The sequence below is a fragment of the Pecten maximus genome, chromosome 7, assembly GCF_902652985.1.
Source record: "Pecten maximus chromosome 7, xPecMax1.1, whole genome shotgun sequence".
Taxonomy (NCBI): domain Eukaryota; kingdom Metazoa; phylum Mollusca; class Bivalvia; order Pectinida; family Pectinidae; genus Pecten; species Pecten maximus.
Window position 1 is genome coordinate 38,901,159 of NC_047021.1, and position 23,073 is coordinate 38,924,231.

A 23,073-nucleotide genomic window follows, 5' to 3' on the forward strand; every position below is an offset into this window, starting at 1 on the left:
TAAACTTAGACATGGAAAATCCCTTGATTGAGAGCGACACCTATCTGGAAATCCCTGATACTATTTTAAGAAGATATCAATGCATCGACCAATCAGATTTGTACACGTCATTCATACGAAAGTTTTTGAATAAATTAACCTAGAAAGTGTGAGTCATGAGTGTAGAAAAGTGTGACAACAACGAGGCGTGATGGCGGCTGTGGCTACGATTTTGCGCGACGTTTTTGACGACGATGATGATAATTTAGAGTTCGATGGCTTTGGACCTGAATACATTGAGTCAGATATTGATCTTAACGATGTTCTAAATGAACTGTCAACAGATAACGAGTCCGAAAATGAGGACGAACGGCAACTTGTTGTACTGCCGCCATTACGCAATGTTGACCGAGATTTTTCGCCGATCACAGTAAATGATTTTGTTAGGGAAACGGGGCCAGTACTTCCAGAAACTTTTGATGTTGATACTGCAAGTCCCATTGATTATTTCTACCTTTTCTTCAATGAGAATCAGTTTTCCACCATAGCTCGACACACTAATAACTACGCTCGCTGGCAATTGAAAAACGAAAGTAGATTTGACCCAAAATGGTCGGATACACATTCCTTCGTCGCGACATCGGATTTAAAATATTCTAGGCTTAAGCCTGAACTGTTGAAATACTCTTGTGAAAACTTTGAAAATTCAGTTTGCTTCATTTGGGAGTTAATGTTGAATCATTTCATGTACAGGAATTCAATGAATTATAAATTACATTGTCAAAATATTTTGAAATTTGTCTGTTCTGTTTGTATACAGCTGATTTCGTGGTTATGTGTTGTTGGTTTTATAAAGAAAATAGCACAGAATTAAAATTTAAGAAATTCTGAACATAATTCTAACTTACTAAAAATGTCTAAAACAACTATTTCACTTTCAAAATTAGGTTTAGAAAAATTAATCAAAACAAAGCTTGATTTCTCAAAAACTGCCATTGAGATGGTGTATGTATATTTCAGTCAGCGCGATAATGTTGCATTGCAACAATGTATCTTTGCACTATTGGCACAGAGTGCTGAAGTGTTATAACCTGCATGTGGCAAAGGGTTAAAACCTTTCATCCCTCAGTTACTTTTGTAGGTTCTTCCATCCTTTGAGCTGGACTAATCCATATTGAAACTTTAGGGGTATTAAAAAGAGAAACAATATAACCTTCTGCCGTTATATTTTTCAATTCTAACCCTCGCAAATATGTCGAAAGAATTGTGAAAATAAGTACACGTGGAAATGGACCGTTTCCAAATGTCCTTTGAGAGAAGCATCTGCCATAAAGTCAGTACGATGATCAATAAATAATGGTACCTCCATACCAAGTACATCTCTGTTATATAAAAACCACAGGCCTAACACATTACTTTAACAAGCTTATAGGGCACCTCGTATAGTTCCTTGATGAAATCATGTTCGGTTTGTGAAAGAAAAACGCAAGTACTCACTCCAACCATTATGTATGTTACAGTCATCGACAAAAAAGCCAATAAACGCATTTACCAAATCTGATTAGAGAAACCAGTCCGCCAATGTGACTGCAGAGGCCGAGTATCAGTTTGGTATGACAAAAACTACGCACATATGGGTACTCCTCCGGGGACATAGCAAACCTATATCTTCATATTTTGACCATTGCACGGTTTTTACACTTCCTTTTTTTCTGACAGTAGAAAAAAATCAATGAAACCGCTTGTTTAAAATCCTGTTAGTTTTATAAGCAATTTTGTCAGGTTCTATAAAATGTTTTTTGGGGTTAATATATCTGTTGAACTGTTATCTTATTATAGAGCTTTTTGCACTGAGAGCATTCTGCTCAATTATGATCGCACTAACTGAAGCTCATGTATACTGTTTCTATAACAAGAATTTTGGGTGTTGAAATTCCTCATTGTCCTTATTTGTTTCAATTCAGTTGTGTTCCAAGAACCAAGATGGTCAAGTTTGAAATTTTGAAATTTAGAATTCAGCATCAGTACCTGAGCAATTCTTTAATACTTTATGTAGCTTGTTCAAAAGCTACACATTCTTAGGTATAATTTTCATTGCAAATTTTCCCATCTACGTTCAAGCAAACAGACAATGATTAAAGCTCTAAGTAAAAAAATTCAAGTACAATTCATAAGCACGTTAATTTTTTTTGGCATACCTTCATATCAAAAGGCCTTGTGTTTATAAATATATCCACAATGGCATGTTGCAACACAAGTTACTCCGAGGCCACTTACATCATTAATATCTATTAATAAGTCACTTGGGACTCCGGTGACACGTAATACGGTTGACAAATATTATACCAATACCTATTACTGTAATTTGTTACATCAGGTTTCAGATAGAAATAGATATCTACACCATTCCAGAAATCCAAACATTTTCATCTGAATCATAAACTTATAAGTCATCAAATTTGCATATTCATAAGTCATTGAATTTACATATTTATGTTATAAATGCATATTTATAAGTCATATGATTTACATATATGTATATACACACATATTGCTCTCACATATAGTGTTTTAGATCTATCGGCTTGTATGCTATTACTACTGATCTCAGGAGAACTATTTTTAAAATCAATTTTTCAATTTATTTTTCATTTTTTTATTTTCTCAGCACATATAATGCAGAAAGGAATCAAAGATTGAGAAGCTTTGGGATAATTTTAAAATTTAAAAATCTAAATTTTAATATATTCAACACATAATAGATTTTACTGTTGAATACTAACATCACAGAGAAAATGTCAGTAATACTATTTCTACATATCATAAAAATGTAATTTGCTTAATACTAGATAAAAGCAATTAAATTAAGATGACATTAATTTGAAAACATTTTGTTTTAATGGCAATTGTGATAAATACCTATCGCTACCAGATAGTATGATAAACACTGTTTGACAATTGAACGGTACAGAATTTCCTCCACGGATAACACGATGCCAGTTCAACATCCGTAAGGTTTGTTAGCGGACACTCTGCAATGGGTCTAGAATTTCCCTCCAATTTTTGTATTCCTCTCTCTAACTATCCATCACTGTACCGCACTATTGCCGTCAGTGACAGCTTGGGTGATGACGGCTGGGAAGACTCGGAGTCTGTGACATTACGAGTCAAATCCCGTAAGTAGGATCAGTTTCAGACCATTATCGGTATCAAGCAATCTTTGTGAAATTTTATGAAGACGTTAAAATTACCAATTCACCAGCTTCTTAGGGTAGAAAAAGTCATTGATTTTTAAAATCAAGGACAAACACTGGCATTTTTCTGACACAGTGTCATATAAAATGACTACATATCTAAGTCTAAGACGATCTTAACAGTGGGCCTAATGCATTGGGGTTTTTTTCCAGTTCTCCCGATACTACAATGCATTAAACTTTGAGGTAAGAAGCGACAATTTATGTGAAGCTTCCTAGCATGAGCGGTTTAAGCAGGCATATTGGTGACTGGGTCATGTTTAAAGTGCACATAGACTTGTATAGGCAGATGGTGACCCATATCTTAAAAAGCTTCCTCTTTGCACTAAAATTTCAAAAACAGTAAATTTGGATACTGCGATATTTCAAGATTAAATCAAGCAGCATTTACTGAAAATAGCATGTCTTCTTTTACATCTTTTTCTTACATGAAAGTGAAATAGATGAATACAAATATTTTGTTTGTTTGAAGAACTGAACACTGGAACCTGGGGCTGCCTTGTTAATTGAACAAATTTGTCTCAAGCCTATATTAAGACTTGTGGGTGTAAGTAAGATCTTAGTGATGAAGTCATACCATCTCTCGTGACATAGCGTGATAGATATAGCTGTAAACCTATTTGATCTTAAACTGTTAAAGTTGAGGATATCAACTACAAAAATTAAAACCACAAAAATTCTTCACGACCTTAGAACCATGAAGTCACAGGGAACTCGCACACAAAATCTCAGATGGTGAGTCTATGGCATTTTAGGATAAAAAATTTCATGAATTTCAGTTGCAACAAACTGACAAGAGTTCAAGGTCGTGAACCAAAACCTTGGAATCTGAAAGCATTAGAGAGGATGATGATGAATTAACTATATGATTCGGTAACTTTGTGATAAAGTCCTGTTAATCAACAAAATCAGATAAAATTTCCTATTGTTTTAAACCAATTTTAAACCAATTTCTCTGCTGATTTTTAGACAGCAGTGACTTAATTCTTCATGCAAATATCAAGCAGACAGTCTTCATTTCAGATGGTTCCATCCTCTTCGGTTCCTGATGATAAATTCTCTACAAGAGCACTGATTTCAAATGGTGCTAGACCCCTTAATATACTAAATCTACCCACCACTTGAGACCAGCCCCATGAGGAGATGATATATGGTCCAATCTGACTTTGGAAACAATTTCCATGACAACCATTAAACCTTCTTTGGTAACAAAATCTCCATGACAACCATTAACCTTTCATTGGTTACAAAACAAAATCTCCATGACAACCATTAACCTTTCATTGGTTACAAAACAAAATCTCCATGACAACCCTTAACCTTACTTTGGTTACAAAACAAAATCTCCATGACAACCATTAAACCTTTTTTGGTAACACAATCTCCATGACAACCATTCAACTTTCTTTGGTTACAAAACAAAATCTCCATGACAACCATTAACCTTTCTTTGGTTACAAAACAAAATCTCCATGACAACCCTTAACCTCTCTTTGGTTACAAAACAAAATCTCCGTGACAACCATTAAACCTTCTTTTGTTACAAAACAAAATCTCCATGACAACCCTTAACCTCTCTTTGGTTACAAAACAAAATCTCCGTGACAACCATTAAACCTTCTTTTGTTACAAAACAAAATCTCCATGACAACCCTTAACCTCTCTTTGGTTACAAAACAAAATCTCCATGACAACCCTTAACCTCTCTTTGGTTACAAAACAAAATCTCCATGACAACCCTTAACCTCTCTTTGGTTACAAAACAAAATCTCTGTGACAACCCTTAACCTCTCTTTGGTTACAAAACAAAATCTCCGTGACAATCACTAATCCTTCTTTGGCAATGAAATCTCCATGGCAACCTTTAAATTTTCTGGTTATAGACGAAACTCTTTCAGACAACTATTATACTTTCTTTGGTTATGTAAATCTCAAAAAACAAAACTGGCATTACAAGATAACCATTTCATGACTTCATCATAAGTTCATGATAATCTTTGCTTCCAAATACAATTTTGTGATATGAGCTTTCTACAGATATATAAGTAAACTATCTTTCTTCTCAACATTGTTCTACACAAAAATAAAGCTTTCTTCACATATCTGTCCCTTATATCAATAAAGTCTTAAAACAATAATAACACATGATTCGTGTTTCATAAAACTAAGATAAGCTAATGTACTGAAGTCATTCAATGAACCTCCAATAATTTTCCAACACTTGTCTTTTAAAATTTCATTTGTTTCTGAAGTACATGGACATGCTTGCCACACATTCAATGGACATTAATCCTGTTGGAGTTCATGTAAACTCTTAACATATGACCAAAACCCAGATCTCTACTGACAGACAGCGAATAACACTTTCCAATATGTTCATGAAATATGCATACATAAGGCAGCTTTCTTGCATGTTGACAGTGCAAATCAAATCTTTTTATTTTCCTTTTTTTCTTCAACTCAGTTGTTAATTTTGCAAGCTAGGCATGTTTCTCATGAATATGGTTCTATAACCCTGCTCGGCAATGATACATTAAACATTCATGATTGTGTGCAAATATTTTTCTACAGATGAAGTTTAGTGCAAGAGGTTTGTGAGCTGGTGGTGCCTTAAAGTCGAATTTGTAGCAAAAAAAAAACAGATGACACAAAACCCTGTGAACCTGGAAGCCAGTTCGGCCACTGAAGAGGCTACTAGGTCAAGCAAATGTCTACATTCTGAAGCAAATTTCCGAAATATATTTCAAGACATTACCTTAAATTATATATAGATATAGGGATTCAAAGGAATTCAAGATTATTATTACTTTTTAAAAAATTTAATTTCATAATTGTTAGCTATTAATCCATAGACTACTTCTTCCCAATTAACATAGGTTATGAAGTTACTCAAAAAAATAATAAACTGTTGAAGTGAAAAAATAGCAAATTGACCTATTTTTGAAGGTATAGAGAGATGTTCACAACAATAGCAAAACAACTTTTCTCAGAATGAAATAAAAATTCAGTGAATTTGATTGAAATTTCCCCAGGAAGATAATTGTTTAACGAGACAAAAGCAGTGACAGAAATTAAAAGCTGCAGGATACAGGATCAAACTAGTTCTCAACTGGAAACAAACGACCACACTCGGTCACTAATCATAGATGTTATATGATCTGTAAAGTAAAACAGTTTGAGACGGACAGAAAAAATATAAATCCTACCTAAGTTGGTAATGACAAATCAGATTGTTAAAAACATAATTGATATTAGATGACTATACAAAACGCACACAAGATATTAGCACCTTTCAGAACAAATTGAGAAATTGACAAAGTAGAACCAAATATGTATATTAATTGCTGCATCGGACAGCTGTTTCGTCTCTCCAGGGCTCGTCAGTCATTATAGTGAAGGCTTAAAGTGTTGATACCAAGGTCAGTAAGAGGTGACAGAGAAAATTTCAAAACAGGTCGAAATCTCTAGGGGTGCTATAGCCAAATGATACTTAAATAAATTCCATAATTTTACGGAGTTTGAAAAGTACATTCGAAACCATGTCACTATTCAAATGAATTAAAATTTGGCATACAGGTTATGGCAAACATCAGGGACTAATGTCCACCAGCAGTGTCTACCACCTGCAATCTCAATGGATTTTACAAAAGACACCCAAGATATTAGAACAACTCCATATAATTTTAGAGTTAGATGATATTTACAAATGCATTTGACTAGAAAAAATTTGTTGAGAATCTGGAGTCGCATTTACCTGTAACTGTAGTCGATCGGCTTCCTCTCTCCTCTGCTGGGCGTACAGATCTTGTTTCTGTATAAGCTGTTTTTGGAGTGATAACTTCTCAAGGAGTTGTTCGTATTGGTCGTGTCGTACCTCACTCTTGGCCAAATCCCATTTTTCTGACAGATGTTCATGGCGCTGCAATGAAATAAAAGAATCATAAAAAATCAATTAAAATTCATTTGTTCGAATTTCAATTTCAGTATTTTTCAGGTCCATTAAATTTTCAGTTTTCATTAATATAATAATAATAACAACAGACACTACTGAAAATATTCTTTTCCAAACCTTGAAAGTTAGAACTTTTCTGTAAAAGAATTAGATACTTGAAGGAGCTTTGCTGAGCAAAAAAATGTTGTACTTCGAATAATAACTAATCAATTTATACAAAGTGAATTTTGTGAATTCTCCGTGCATGAATATATCAAACATATGTTTTGCTTCAATGCTATACTAAATGACATACTGTCTTTCAGGGTAAAAAGAAAATTGGTTTTCAAAAATGTTTTTTTCTTTTGAGTACTAGAGTTTTGAAAATGTACTGGTTGAAAGATTGCTCCCAAAATAATCCTTAATTACAGTACATGTACATGTTTCAGTAGGTCATAAGCCTTCATATCATAACAATTACATAATCTAAATTAGGCGCAATAGATTTGTAAAATTTCAAATTTACCTTTTCTGCTTCATGATAAGCTTTGTTTAACATCAATTGAAACACCCTGGTAAGGAGCTCGAGGATTTTACCAAAAGGAATGTATCATACAATCTTTCTACATGAAGTGCTTTTAACTATGAAGCATTAATATAGCCTGTCTCAGTTCCAGAAATACATATGAATTATAAGCTATACAATTAGAAATGAGGCTTCAATGCAAACAGCTAGGCTGAACAGGCGGCAGCCATTTTGTTTTCACTGAAACAGTATTACTTCAAAAGTCCAATTCCTGGACTTAGATCTGTCGACTCCCAATAAATCTACGGCACTCATATGTCAAGACGAAGTACCAAAGAAGTGAATTTTGATGGTAGCATTAATAGCCAAGCCATGTTTCAGCGTAAACCAAGCATACAGTTATTGACCCTGCGCTAAAAAAAATTGGTGTTTTTATCGATCCAACAAAATCAATTACTCAAGTAATATGAACTCAGGATAATTTATGTACAGAGTGGAATCTTACAGATCAGTCATGGCCGAAACAGTTACATCTATAATGATCAATACATTTCTATAGTAAACCTATCCGGAATGGTCTCTGCATAGGACAGCGAGCGAATCGCAGGTCTGCCGATCACAGGGAAGGCGGATTTCATTTTGACATGCAGATTGACTCGTCGCAATATGCAACCCACAGTACGCACATAAGCAGCTTACACCAGTACGGAACACCAGCTAGTCTTCCATATATACAATGTCTGTATACTACTGATTAAAGATTTGGTGCTATACTGCGGGAGATCTTGGTATTCTGATCTGGTCGGCACAAAAACCGTACACCAGCAACGTCGACATCCTGTCAGTAATAAACGATGCCATTGGGAAATCATTTGTGTATATCAGAACAAACACTTCCTACATATGCTTGTTTACAAAGAGAAATGTCTTAATTTAAAACAGAACTGGTACACAGTTCATGCTATAGTGTAATTACCAGCAATGTGGTTTGGAACGGAGAGCGGAGGTTGCGAACATACAACACGATATCTATCTACATATCTATCTATATACAGGCGAGAAAAACACGCTAACATGAAATCCAACAAAGAAACAGGACTCCTATTTGTCTTGGCCAAATTATTAGGCTATTAAATAAAACGAAATAAAATATTTCACAAAGCGAGGAACAATAGTTCTCAAGTCTGGTAAAGGATCAACCAAATTTCTTTTTTTTGTATTTAAATTCATAAAATGACACGATTCAGAAACAAACTGGTTGGACTCTATCATGCAACCTTGTGTTAGGGCATTTAACATCAAAGGACAATATCATTGATTTCACAGCATTCTAAAAGCAGACTTGTTGGCACCAGTTCGACATGAAACAGGCCGTATATGTTGCTACGACTTTCCTTTGATCTCAAAAACCAATTCCACCACTCAAAACTAAAGCAAGCATAAAATTGAATCTGATGCAACAGTATTTAACTGGTTGGTATGGCAATCACACTTTTGTCCTTATCGACACTAGAGTTTCTTCTTCATGGTAAAACTGGATCCTAATCCCAGAATTCCAAGCACTGGTTTCTAATCTTTGAAAGCAATGGCTTTTGTTGCCATGAAGAAAGACCTAGAATCTCTCAAAGACCGTCCAAATTAAGTTTCGATCATGACGTCTGCTTCATTACCATCTACATCTTTGTTCAACAAGTCTGCTTCCCTGATATGAAGATATTCACTGAAGAAATAGCTAGTATTTATGAACTTATTTCAAGTCATTGTTAAATTGCTTAGCTTATCTTAAAGTATTGGTTCCCGGTATAACTCTGAATGAAAGCAATTAAGATATTCTGGGCAGTTTCATTGGTTTTTATATGAAATTCATAAAATAATTAATGATAATATTGCTCAAAGCAGCAATTGTATGAATTTTACTAGTAGTTGTACATGCAGTGCATTAAATTAACCAATATATTACTTCAATAGTATCCATCTCAAGCTTCCAAGTGAACATGATCAACAAATCTCATCACAAACATTTAACTGCATGATCATGATCAATCCACTTGGTTGATTCAGTTGGTTGAGTAAGCATCCTGTTGTTTCACGTTTTGAACAAATTTGACATAAAAATGCACCTGATCCAAGATTATAAGTAATCTAATCTTTCAACACATTCTTCTCTATCTTTTCCAGGATGATCTTAAATTACTCCTGCAAAAATGGTTAATTGGTTTATTTTGTTTTAATGTCCAATTAACAGCCAGGGTCATTTAAGGACGTGCCAGGTTTTGGAGGAGGAAAGCCGGAGTACCCGGAGAAAAACAACTGGCCTACAATCAGTACCAGGCAACTGCCCTATGTAGGTTTTGAACTTGCAACTGATAAAGTGTCAGGACACCTTAACCACTCAGCCACCGCGGCCCCACTCCTGCAAAAATGCATAGATTACAAACATTACATTATACCTGAAGGTAGGTACCATTTTTCTCCATATGGTTTCCAATTGGCCAATGAGCAATGTCAGTCAATCGAAAAGCAAGCTGAAGTCAAATATAGCATCTAGCAGTTATAGAAATATAAAATCTTCTCAATTATTGATATGTAGCTCTCAATTAAATGTACATATTCGTCAGCAGAATGGACCACTGGGCAATAGTAAGACTCAGGGGATTGTAGTTCGAGAGGCAGCAGATGTACCCAGGCTCACGGGATATCAACCTTCCCTGAAGTCAGGTCCCCATGAATTATCAGTAAGATACTATAGCCTTAAGACAGAAACCTTAACCTTGAAGTCAACTGAGATGTCAAATTACCATTGAGAAAGATACTCTATGGACAGCAAACTACCTTGAAATCAGATCCCAAAACCCATCAAATGACTTTAAGTAGAAAACCCTGGGTCACCCTTTGCCCCGACATATTATCCTCTTTTCTTGTCTCTGAAATATTGATCTGTAGCAACATTGCACCTTTGATGTAGAAGCTTGCAAAGGAATCTAGAAATTTAGAAACCTTGTTTCTTGACCCAGGGACTTTCCAATGGCTTAAAACATTCAGAAATTTCATTATTTTCATTTCTTTTCTTCAGACATTTTGGAATCTGGTTCCGTTCACAAAGCAACTAGCAAAAGGCTTGATACATTTCAAAACCTCATTTACTGTTGATAAAGGGACATTTGTTTAAGAAAAAATAAAATTTTGACACAGGTTTTAAACATTTAGAATGATGTTTTTATCAGTTTTTCTCTTCAGACACTTAAAAATGTTGTTCTTTTGACACAGGGACTTGCAAATCTTAGAACATTTAGAAACTTTTTAGAAATATTTTCAAGGTATTTTTTATCAAGCTATATCAATCCAAAAGATTCATTAAAATGATTCTTAAATTCTGAATAGCAAAAGGAATTTAACTGAAAAGACGTCCCGAGTAGCAAAACAGCAACATGAGTAAGTATTTCAAACATGGCTCAATAAAACATGGCTGTATGTTGGTTCAGAAGATCCGATCACTTCTGAAGTCATTTATCAGTGATTGTTGAGGAGTGGAAAGCTAGAGATGGCTTGCTGTGGAACTGGGGCTAGAAATCTTGTTCTTACAATTTCTTTGCAGTTCCATTAAAACCTTAAAAAAAATGCAGCAAATTGTCAGACAAACCTGGCATACAAATCTATTTCACGATAATTGAATCATTGAAAGAGTAATATTACCACTAAACATAGTGAAGTGACGTCATGAATCTTGGTCGCTTTCAAGCTTGCCTAATGTAAAAACAAAGTGTGATTACTCCAAGCATTGTGGAGATATCGAGCTGTGATTCTTATTTCTCTTGACATATACTTGAGAATAGGACTACAGACCACAAAATCAATGGAAAGCACATTATCACAGTGCTAATTATAATGGATGTCCTTTTCCTTTCTTCACAAATAACGGAATTGGTAATTTTTTCGTTTAAATTTTTTACCGATAACCTTATGACATGAAAATAATTGATATGCAATATAAAAGATAATATATTCTATATAAAGATCTTTTTCGCATGAAAGTTTTATGAAAATTCCAAAGCGGCATGAAGACTTAAAAACATAATTTAAATGCAGCTATCTGAAAAAATGCCAAAGCCAGCAAGAGCGTAGGAGAGAAAAAGACAACTGGCCTATTTTATATATTGTATGCAAAACTGCAATAAAATATCTTTTAACTCTGTACAGTGACTTTAGATGTCACTCAAAATGGTAAGCCATTTGCGCATAAAATGGGCCTGACATTTATTGCATATAGGTTGTCAGGTTTTTGCGATATGTTCAAAGTAGTTTTTAAGCCCAGTACTACTGTACATTAGTTCTCCCCTCCCACATTCAGGACCTGTAGTATAGACATCTTGCATGTTCAGACCAAATTTAGAAAGTATTCTTGATTTTACTACAGCACTGCAGCAGTCACAACGCCACATTATGGTTTGGCTTGGCCTAATTTGAAGCATCATGGGATATCATACCCTCCAATCCAAAGGCAGAATAACAGTTGTTAGTTATATATAACCCATACTTTGCATGCGCATGGTCATAAAGTATTTATGTTTAGTTATTCGGGGCAGTAAAGTAGCAATGGAACGATATCTTCCGTACAGGAAAAACCATCAGGTTTTCCACAGGCTTCTCAATAAAACATGAGAGAAAATTGCATCTATATGGCAAAAAAGATACAATTGTGTATGTTTAACAACTATTTTATACATAAATATTTTACATATATTTGTATGTGACTCATACCTGTTTTTATCTTCTTGAGGGATTATATATACAGGATACAGAGGCATTTTAATATTACCATACAGACTATCTATTGTGGATTATAGAAGTCCCTGAACTCTACATCATGGTGTATATATATAAGATACCATGGCAACCAAGAACATGGCACTTACAACTGTACACAATTGTTTGCCTCCCCTTGTAGAAACTTTGAAAAATATCAAACAAGGGCAATAACTCTAGACAGAATGAGGCGCAAATTTAAGATCTGATGCAGGCATAAGTGAAACTGTTCCAGGTGACAAAACATTAGGGTAAAAAAAATCAACGAAGAGGTACATAATTCTTCGTACAATAAAAAGACATATAAGAAAAGCTGATTTCAGTGAATAACTTAAAAAATAATGGTATTCTAAAATTATACTTTTTATTATGTGAAATTTAACTTATTCAGGTGAAAAAATAGCAAAGGGACATAACTCTACACAGAAAAAGGCATACTTAACCTAATTTCAGTATGCAAAACGTATACTCGCATAATATGAAATTCAACTAAGGTAGGTGATGACTTATAGAGTATGAACATGTCAGGGAGAAATTTCAAGTTCAAGGTAGGAAATAACATTTATGAATGAAATAATGAATTCTTTTCATTCTCAACTGGTAGTATTTGTGTGTGGGGTGGGGGTGGGTGGTGACTAGGATTTTAAACATGTATTACAGAGACTTACAGTCTACAAAATCAAGATCAGATCCCTATGGTGGGCATATATATCAGATCTTTACAAACAAGATGGTCCTTGAAACGTCACTGCGAAGAGGCGAGAAGAGGAAGTTGTTCCCTCCGAGGTGTTGAGGTTTCTGTAGCCAGTACAACACTTTCCACTCTGGTTTTTTGTCAGTGGCATGTGACCGAGGAAACAAATGACACAGAAGTGTTATTGCCTCCCCGACAACATGGCGTCAGGTCTCCGAGAGTCCTGGTAACGGCCCTAACAGGAATCCGTATCCCTCGACTACCAGTGGTTAAAACTCCTCTTATTGATTTCTATGACCATCCAAAGGAAAAAAAACACATCAACATCTATAAGTATGCAAACCGACTATCTGGTGAATCAGTGAAGGAATGTCCACGGACATATCATCGTGTAAAGGATAGCAGTCAACTGTTGGACTGCTTTATGGCCAGCATAGACATCCACTTGAAGTATTAGCTTAGGCAGTATGACGGCCTATTTGCCTCCGGAACTAATTCACCGGGCATGGCCATAAATGAAATAAATTCTGCTTCTTTTCATTCTACTAGTCAAGAAATTTAGTTCCATATTTCATACACATTATTTTAGTTATTTTAATCAATCATAATTTTCAATAGATTTTATGGGTTTTTTTATGATGCAAATTAATATTACATTTCAAATACATCAGAAGATCTTTTGATGTCTTTTCATAATTATCTAATAATGTATCATAAATACATCTGTATTATGATAAATATATTTCCCCTATACTAACCTGTATACTATAACTATCCTGTCTGAGAAATATATCAAAAACATCCTACTCTCCAAAAAAAATTTTGCAATTGCAGAATAATTAATTTTTGGTCATGTGGGTTTTTTTCATAACCAACTTTTTCTGCGTTTTTTTTTTTTTTAATATAATCTGACCTTAAAACATCAGAACATGATGCAATATGGATTTTTTTTCTAAATCGTTCCATTAAAAATCGTTCCTGCCAGTTGAATTTAGCCACCGTTAAACTGACTTGATAATTAAGGTCCACTGACCGAAGACCTTTGCCAGTACCTGCACTTAACACCATTAATACACCTAAAGATTGGCCTTGAATCACGAACGGACACATCAATGATGCCGTTTGCTAGCAATATGGTGACATTCAAAACTGAACCCTTCTTTAGGGCAATGACCGCAAAAAGATGTGTTAGCCTCATCGGAGATAAAATGCTTCGATAAGTGAGCCCCTTTGGAAATTACCTGCCATTATATTGCCGCACCATCCGACATTCATTGACCATACAAATCGTACCGACACACCCATCTATTCGGAGTGAATAAAACAACCGTAATGTTCCTCAAGCTGCTCTACATTTTAATTTATTTAAACCACACACAACTCTGGGAGTAAATCATTTTCATATTATAACACTGCTATTTTAACATCCCGTTTAATGATCCTCGAATAATATTCATCTTTTGATATTTGATCAGAGAAATATTATTTGCATTTAAGATTTATGATACAATTAAGATGAAAACTATCAAAATCTTCTGAAAGATCTATTCATTTAATAAGTTAATATACTGAAAATTAAATACATTTGATACTGCTATGTTTTCATTTAGCATATAAACAAAACCTTCATAAGGACGGGTTTTTTTAATTGAAAGAAATTCACAAAAAACAGGTTATAAATTCACTTTTACCCCCAAATGTTCAGAAATAAATTCCGGGTACAAAATTAATTCTCATAATTTGTCAATAACTACTTCACTTTCCAAACCTGAAAATTAATCAAATATCATTTTCAGTGGTAGATCAATTTTATCTTTGAATGTTATTTTAATTTAAATGATAGCTGACATACTATCATATACTACGACACTTCACAGAATTTCCTGGCTGGACTTTACACAGGTTTAATTCATGGTACAGTGATACACCCTTCTTTTCCCCTACAAAATCATCCAATCTCTATAGAATTAACTTTTCAAAGACAAATTCATTTTTTCCAGACACATGTTTTTGACTTCATAAATGAAATTTATTACCTGGATTCAATTGAATGAAAATTAAAAAGTAATTTATGCATAAATTTTCTGATGCAAAAAACATGCCTGAAAATCAATACAAGAAATAAGGTAAAGTTCGGAAATAAAGTAATATAATCAATGTTCGGAAATAAAATTATCAGGCAAACCTGTAAATTTTACATCATGAATTCATTATACAGGTGTTTGCTGTCATTCAACCATGACGAGAACGAAAATCTATTAAAGCCGAATAAATTACCAGGAAGCTTTTCTACAAAAAATTGTCCATTAAATTATTCATAATCTAGAAAATTTCTATAATAACATTAAAATTTGGTTTATCAAGAAAATCAAGTCCTGTATAAAATTAAAGATGACAGCAGCTTCATCTGCTTTTAAATGACTTGGATTTTTGACGGCAGCTCCCTTATATAATCAAACAATTTAGGTTTAACCAGTTTGATTGTAGTGATGCCCTGTGTGGTTGTTCGTATGTCCCAGCGGTAACGATTCCTGCACCTGATCTTAATTCAAACACACGACATTTCAATTTTGTGCACGTGCCTTCCATTTCTCTATCAGCATATTTAAAATGAAAATTAAAATGAAAACAAGAAAATATTGTAGCTATAAGGGTTGGAGGCAAAAATGAATTATCCAAGATTCAAGATATCAAATTTTGTGGTAGAATTTACACAGTGTTCAATTCCTCTGCACGGAATCAAATTTTATTGTTCAAAACAGATTTCAGGATGACTATTGTTGCTTTGTTCAATAATGGTTTTATAAAATTCATGTTTTATAAATAGCTTTGCCAGCTAGAATTTCATAAAAGTCATGTTACACATTAAATATATTGATGAATCTTATATCATGCTGAAAAAAAAATTCAAATTTCAGACAAAAAGTCTTTTGTTTTGTTTTACAATAGCTACCAAATTTTTCTTAAATAATGTAACAATTTATCAAACATTACCTGATATCAAAATTAAAATATGCCGGTATATTTTTACATCATTTAAAAATTCCTTCAAACAATTAAATCACAAAGCAATGACTCTCATGTTCTGAAATTACTATTTTTAAAATATAGGTCAAGGTAGAAATTCTATACGCTTTAAAGACATTGGTGTGTGATGTTAGCTATGGAACAAAAGAAAAGTTCCCAGACCCACGTTTTAGATAGCGGAGTAGCATTAACAGATTTTGAACAAAGGTGGTTAAGACAAGGTGAATGGGTCCAGACGAAACAAAGGTATGTGGCGGACGATGAGGTCAAAAACGACCAGTTTGAATGCAGAAAAAGCGCTCTGATTGGTCAATTTGAAGAACAATTAATTTTTTTTTAAACTGAATATGACAGTACATGTTGAGACGGTCAGACCATGTATGCATTTTAAATCCCTCAACTATATATTGAGGTGTAATGCAAAACTTGTTAAAACCCTCTAATACCTGGTAACAAGCTAATAATAATACCTCTTTCTTACTTCAGTACTGTATGACAATGTTTCTCTCCGAAAACTTTAATTATACTCTTTTAGTCATGATAATGATCGCAGGGAACAGAAATAACAATGATGGACATGTACAAACCCTGTCTGTACATATCTCAACGACCGAATTTCTATTCTAAATCGACCACACACAAGCTAATATAAAAATGCATCTATAGAACTTCTTAAAAATTCAAGAGGGAGCAAACAAAAATAAATATCAGAAATACCAAAAAAAAAAGATAAAAAGTTTACCCATGAAAAAAAAAAATCAGTTGCTTGCAAAATAATTTCTTAAAAATTAATTTGTACAAAATATGTTTTAGTCATACCTGGTAATCAAAACTGGAAATGGCAAATGTTATTGAAAAGATGTTAAATATATTTAACTCATATGATATTGACATTTATTTAAAGGAAAATGCCACCAATTTTAAAACTAATAAATGATTATGTAATAATCATATTTCAACAAAAAAGCACTTAACATTACAGAAATATATTTTTTTATCTCAAACTCTCTCTAAAATTAATTTATAAGTTTGCCATGAATTATTTGCTATCTTAACAAAACAAATTTTACTTTTGATAAATAAGGAACTTTAAGCCTTAGACTTTGAATTTTTCAATCAGATCAAATTGCATGAAATGTTGAATTATTGTTTCTTATTAATACTGACTTCAAACCTAAAACTCAAGTCTCTAACACTGAAGTACATTAATAGAGCATTATATTGAAATATCAACAGGTTTTGAAAAATTATCAACAAGAGAATTTTATATTTTTTTCTTCAAAAAAGTACAAATTAAATTAACAGGCTTAAAGATGACTTGTTCTTTTTTTTCATTAATTTCTTTTGTGCAGAAATATTTTTAGAAGATTTTTTGTCATCTTAAACATCAAAGTAACAAACACATTACACAAAGCAAGTTCTACAGTCGGGGAGTATTCCATACAGCCATCTGTCGTGGTGTGATACAATTAGTGTTAGCTTGAGGGTAGAGTATAGATACCTACTAGATAGAGGACGGGGCCATCTTCACCTTAACACAGATAAAGGTGAAGAGTGCCCCAGGATCATCACACAAGCTTCATTTGTATCAATGTAATTGGCGTTGATGTCGAGAAATTTTGTTGTAGTACTTCACAAATATGTTAGAAGTACGCATATTTATGTATATGTGTAGAGCATGGTTCACTTGTCAATCCATAAAAATTTAAAGGAATTTATATATAGATCAAATTTTAAGTGGTTTCTTCATAGATAGAATTTTAAGCATTATCGTCAAAAATAATTGACTTGAAAAATTTAATATCTATAGAATTTCAAAGGTATAGAAAATTCTCAAGCACACAATATTCAATCAAAATGGGTATCAAATTTTTAAACAACCATTTGAGAGTAAAAATATATGTGTATATACATGATTCTGTTTTAAAGAGCTTCCTGGCTTCTTTTTCAAACCATGTCACCTTTAAAAGTCACAACATACATATTGTCTGTCAGTGAAAACTGTTTTTATCTTCTTCAGAAGGCTGATTTCAAAATTAACTTTTCTATTTAATTTTGCTACGAGAGATACTCGAAGGAAAATTATTTGGTTCTGATGTATCGTCTTTCCCCCGATTTTACCCCACCGGCTGACATTATGATAATATTATCTCTCTGATACAGTGGACTTCTCATACAATCCATTTCAGGAAACAATTCATTACAGCGTGGCAGCATTCATTAACTTTTAAGTGTATGACAAATACAGGCAACATATGCAAGATTCTGGTAAACACATAATCGACTTAAGTATTCCTCCAATCAGCAATCGATGTATACAGCAACAAATGCTTACATCATTCTTTATAAAAGATGGCCGGTTGCACAAACAAAACATCCCAAAGTATAGATAATTATAGATATTCCTTTACGCAATTCTTAATCACAGATGTTTATAAATAAGTTGAGTAAACAACAGTACAGGGTTGGAGTCACTGGACCGTGACTCTGCAGCCATTAAGGTACAGTGGCTGTGCAATACCTGGATTCTATGTATGTTTCCGCTTGAATGAACATAATTCCTGAACGACTCAAGTAATACATACTTATGAGGTATAATACTAATATACATACCAGATCTATTGATCTATGTTCCAGTAAAACAGCAGGACGTCTTCAGAACTGTACTACAGGGCAACTCCGAAACTCTACACGCTCCGGCAGAACATCTCCATATTTGGGATAGCCTGCCATATCGTAATCATGCACCTTCTTGATGGTTATAAATACATTAACATTAATATTGGCATAAAGACTGGCCGAGTATTGCACGCGTGAGGTGAGCTACAGAAACTACACAGGTCGTCGTAGTACTTGCCAGTGGGGCGTAGGTACATGTACGATAGTACTACTACTACACAGTGGGGCGTATGTATATGTACGGCTCTGATCGATCACCCCGCGACGTACTACCGCGTGGCTCCCGATCCCTATCCTGGGACGGTCGGAGGGTATTGACGACTCTTTTGTTCCAACGGTAATTTTATGTCATGTTCCTCTATTGTAAAGCTCAATTGGCCGACCAACAAAAGTCTTGTACAAAGAGAACTATTCATAAGTCCTTTAACAACTATACACAGTTGTCCCACCACACTCGGCTTGTACACCGTATTTAAACAAGAACAACCCTAGCATGAGTGTAACCTATTTAGCTTGGAGAATCCCAAGTCGACCTCTTGCCTGTTGCGGGTATATGAAAACTATCTGCCATACAAGCATCTGATACTATTGTCCTTGCGGTTTGCAAATAAGACCTACTCAATAGTAGGACCTTCTCGTTGTTTGTGTGTACAGCGATTGGATCTCTCGGACACGGTTCAATACCCACCTACCTTAGATCACCTGGCTTCCCATTCAAGCGCAGTCTTGTTTCACACAATTGTTTTTTTTCTTTCTTTAGCGTTAGACAATTTTTTTAACATGGGTAAGTCTATTGATTTCTTAATAACAGCTGACTCATAATCAAGGTATTTCTATTTTTCACTGTGAAATTTTTCCATAAATAATTTCTGGATTTTGACCTAGTAACAATTGTTGACCCTCATTACTTCGCCAATTACCGTAAGCTAGAAAAGAGCGAATTTTTACAGAATATAATGTACCAGAACTTGATATCATAAGCGATCCACCGTTCCCAGTCTTAAGTATTAGCCTTTTAATTCGCAAAATAAAGTTCCTGAGACCTATATTACCTTCGCCAGAACTAGACAAACCAGTAAACAGATAAACATATTGCTTGTAGAAATTAACGTATCAACTTTCACCATATTCAAACGAGCGTGTTTTTTTCGTCATATTAGACCTCAGAATTTTATGCGTATTATTTGCTTGAAGATATTATCATATGCTACCTTTGACCCCAAGAAAGTCCCTCCCCATTTGTATGCCATTAATATGACTTGGGACCTACACAAGTATAAACATCTAATTAACCCGGAGTAAAATCAATATACATTTATGATCTGCCTCAAACTGACGGTGAAAAGAAATTTTTGCCGGAGAGGTTTATGCATGACTAGAGGTTCAGTGAACCGGTCCCAAGCTTTAAAATCAACTAGCGGTGTATAACGATAAAGTGCTTTCTGATACACATTCGGATGCAAATGAAGGTTGCTGGGATGTTGATAACCTATAAAAAAGGCCAGGTTCAACTAATAGTGATTGTTTAATTAGGAGTGAAAAGTCATTTAAGGCCCTACAGAGGATATTTCAGGCAGACGTAGAAACAGGAAAAGTACATTATAAAACAAGGTTAAAGTGGGTATGTGACCAGGAATACAGAATAAGACACTCCAAACTTTATTCCAGATGACAAAGTGAGGATATCGACTCTATTACTTATCTGTGTTTGGTCCTGCGTGGGTACACTTATGTGTATTTTTCTCAACTCCAGGGAGAATACACATCAAACCTTATCACTATATATAGCTATAGGTATATATAATTCATGTTGTGCTCATTTTGGCCGAGGGCGATTGTACAATACAAGTCCTAGGGCGATTGTACAATACTTATTTTGACAGTCCTAGAGTGATTGTACAATACCAGTTTTGACAGTCCTAGGGAGATTGTACAATACCAATTTTGACAGTCCTAGAGTGATTGTACAATACAAGTCCTAGGGAGATTGTACAATACCAATTTTGACAGTCCCAGGGAGATTGTACAATACCAATTTTGACAGTCCCAGGGCGATTGTACAATACTTATTTTGACAGTCCTAGGGCGATTGTACAATACCAATTTTGACAGTCCTAGGGCGATTGTACAATACCAATTTTGACAGTCCTAGGGCGATTGTACAATACCAATTTTGACAGTCCTAGGGCGATTGTACAATACCAATTTTGACAGTCCTAGGGCGATTGTACAATACCAATTTTGACAGTCCTAGGGCGATTGTACAATACCAATTTTGACAGTCCTAGAGTGATTGTACAATACCAATTTTGACAGTCCTAGGGCGATTGTACAATATCAATTTTGACAGTCCTAGAGTGATTGTACAATACCAATTTTGACAGTCCTAGGGCGATTGTACAATACCAATTTTGACAGTCCTAGGGCGATTGTACAATACCAATTTTGACAGTCCTAGGGCGATTGTACAATACCAATTTTGACAGTCCCAGGGCGATTGTACAATACCTATTTTGACAGTCCTAGAGTGATTGTGCAATACCAATTTTGACAGTCCTAGGGCGATTGTACAATACCAATTTTGACAGTCCTAGAGTGATTGTACAATACCAATTTTGACAGTCCTAGGGAGATTGTACAATACCAATTTTGACAGTCCTAGAGTGATTGTACAATACTTATTTTGACAGTCCTAGGGCGATTGTACAATACCAATTTTGACAGTCCTATAAGGAGATTGTACAATACCAATTTTGACAGTCCCAGGGCGATTGTACAATACCTATTTTGACAGTCCTAGGGCGATTGTAAAATACCAATGTGACGGTCAAGGGGTGATCCATTTAACAGTCTTAAGGTGATTATATTCACCCATTTTGACAGTCCAGTGAGATCGATCACCCATTTTGACAGTCCAGTGAGATCGATCACCCATTTTGACAGTCCAGGGAGATCGATCACCCATTTTGACAGTCCAGAGAGATCGATCACCCATTTTGACAGTCCAGGGAGATCGATCACCCATTTTGACAGTCCAGGGAGATCGATCAGCCATTTTGACAGCCCAGGGAGATCGATCACCCATTTTGACAGTCCAGGGAGATCGATCACCCATTTTGACAGTCCAGGGAGATCGATCACCCATTTTGACAGTCCAGGGAGATCGATCACCCAATTTGACAGTCCAGGGAGATCGATCACCCAATTTGACAGTCCTAAGGTCTACCTTTTTAGTACCTGTCTAAATATCTGACTGTTCTAGAAATCATGTACACAATTATCTAATTATAATTAACACTTAAACAATTAGAGATCACATTGCCAAGTCATTTTTATCAAACTGTCCAGCCATTTTTACAGTATGTTGATTAAAAGACATCAAGTCATTTTGACAATGCTATATTAAAACAGCATTTCCTTGCTTTCCTGTTCTCAAAAACAAACTTCTCTAAATGATACAGGGTAATAATATTAAATCATCTGAGAAAGGCTAATTTCTGGTCTTTTTAACCCTCTCTACAGATTCCTCATGAGAAGATCATCAAGGAGACTAATTTCATCAGCTCCCCCATAAACAGTGGCAGCCATACCAGAGAGATTGACCTCTTAGAAAAACATACTTGAGACTAAGAGCTGTCATGATCAGCTTCCATTCAGAGCTTGTTTTTAGGATCTCCATGAGTCATTGTATATGTGTGTATCTATTTTCATACATATTTTATATCACTACATCCATATTAGAAGACTGTTTTGTAGCAAGAGTGAAACATATTTTTTCCATCAAATTATAATCTACAAACATGCTTTTCCAGACACCAGAGCCAACAGACATTTTTTTACAAATATGGTTAAAAGGGACACCTAGAAAAACTTAACTCCAGTGTGCAAACTATCAAATATACTTGAAATGTATGATACAGGTTTAGACCTTTGCAGATGATGGTCTCTTCACAAATGCAACATTATTTGACCTTGACATAAATATGACCTTGATATATGTCAAGTAATGACCTTGACATTCACAAAATGAATTACAGCTATTTAACTTACTAGATTATGACAATGCAAAATATATAGCAGGCCTCTACATTTTGCTCATAATTTCATTGTTTTCAGAAGATATAAAGAACATGCACCTTGTCTTTCAGTATGCTAATTTATAACATAATTAATTCAAATG

At 34.5% G+C, this 23,073-nt stretch overlaps 1 protein-coding gene across 3 annotated transcripts in view; it reads right to left on the reverse strand.

Moving 5' to 3' along the window:
• Positions 1–23,073, reverse strand: part of LOC117330799 — a 99,687-nt gene that overhangs the window by 33,714 nt on the left and 42,900 nt on the right. For all 3 annotated transcript variants that reach the window (XM_033889292.1, XM_033889289.1, XM_033889291.1), the window contains exon 3: positions 6,988–7,152. In XM_033889292.1, the coding sequence (XP_033745183.1) occupies positions 6,988–7,152 (165 nt within the window). The remainder of the gene's footprint in view (positions 1–6,987; positions 7,153–23,073) is intronic.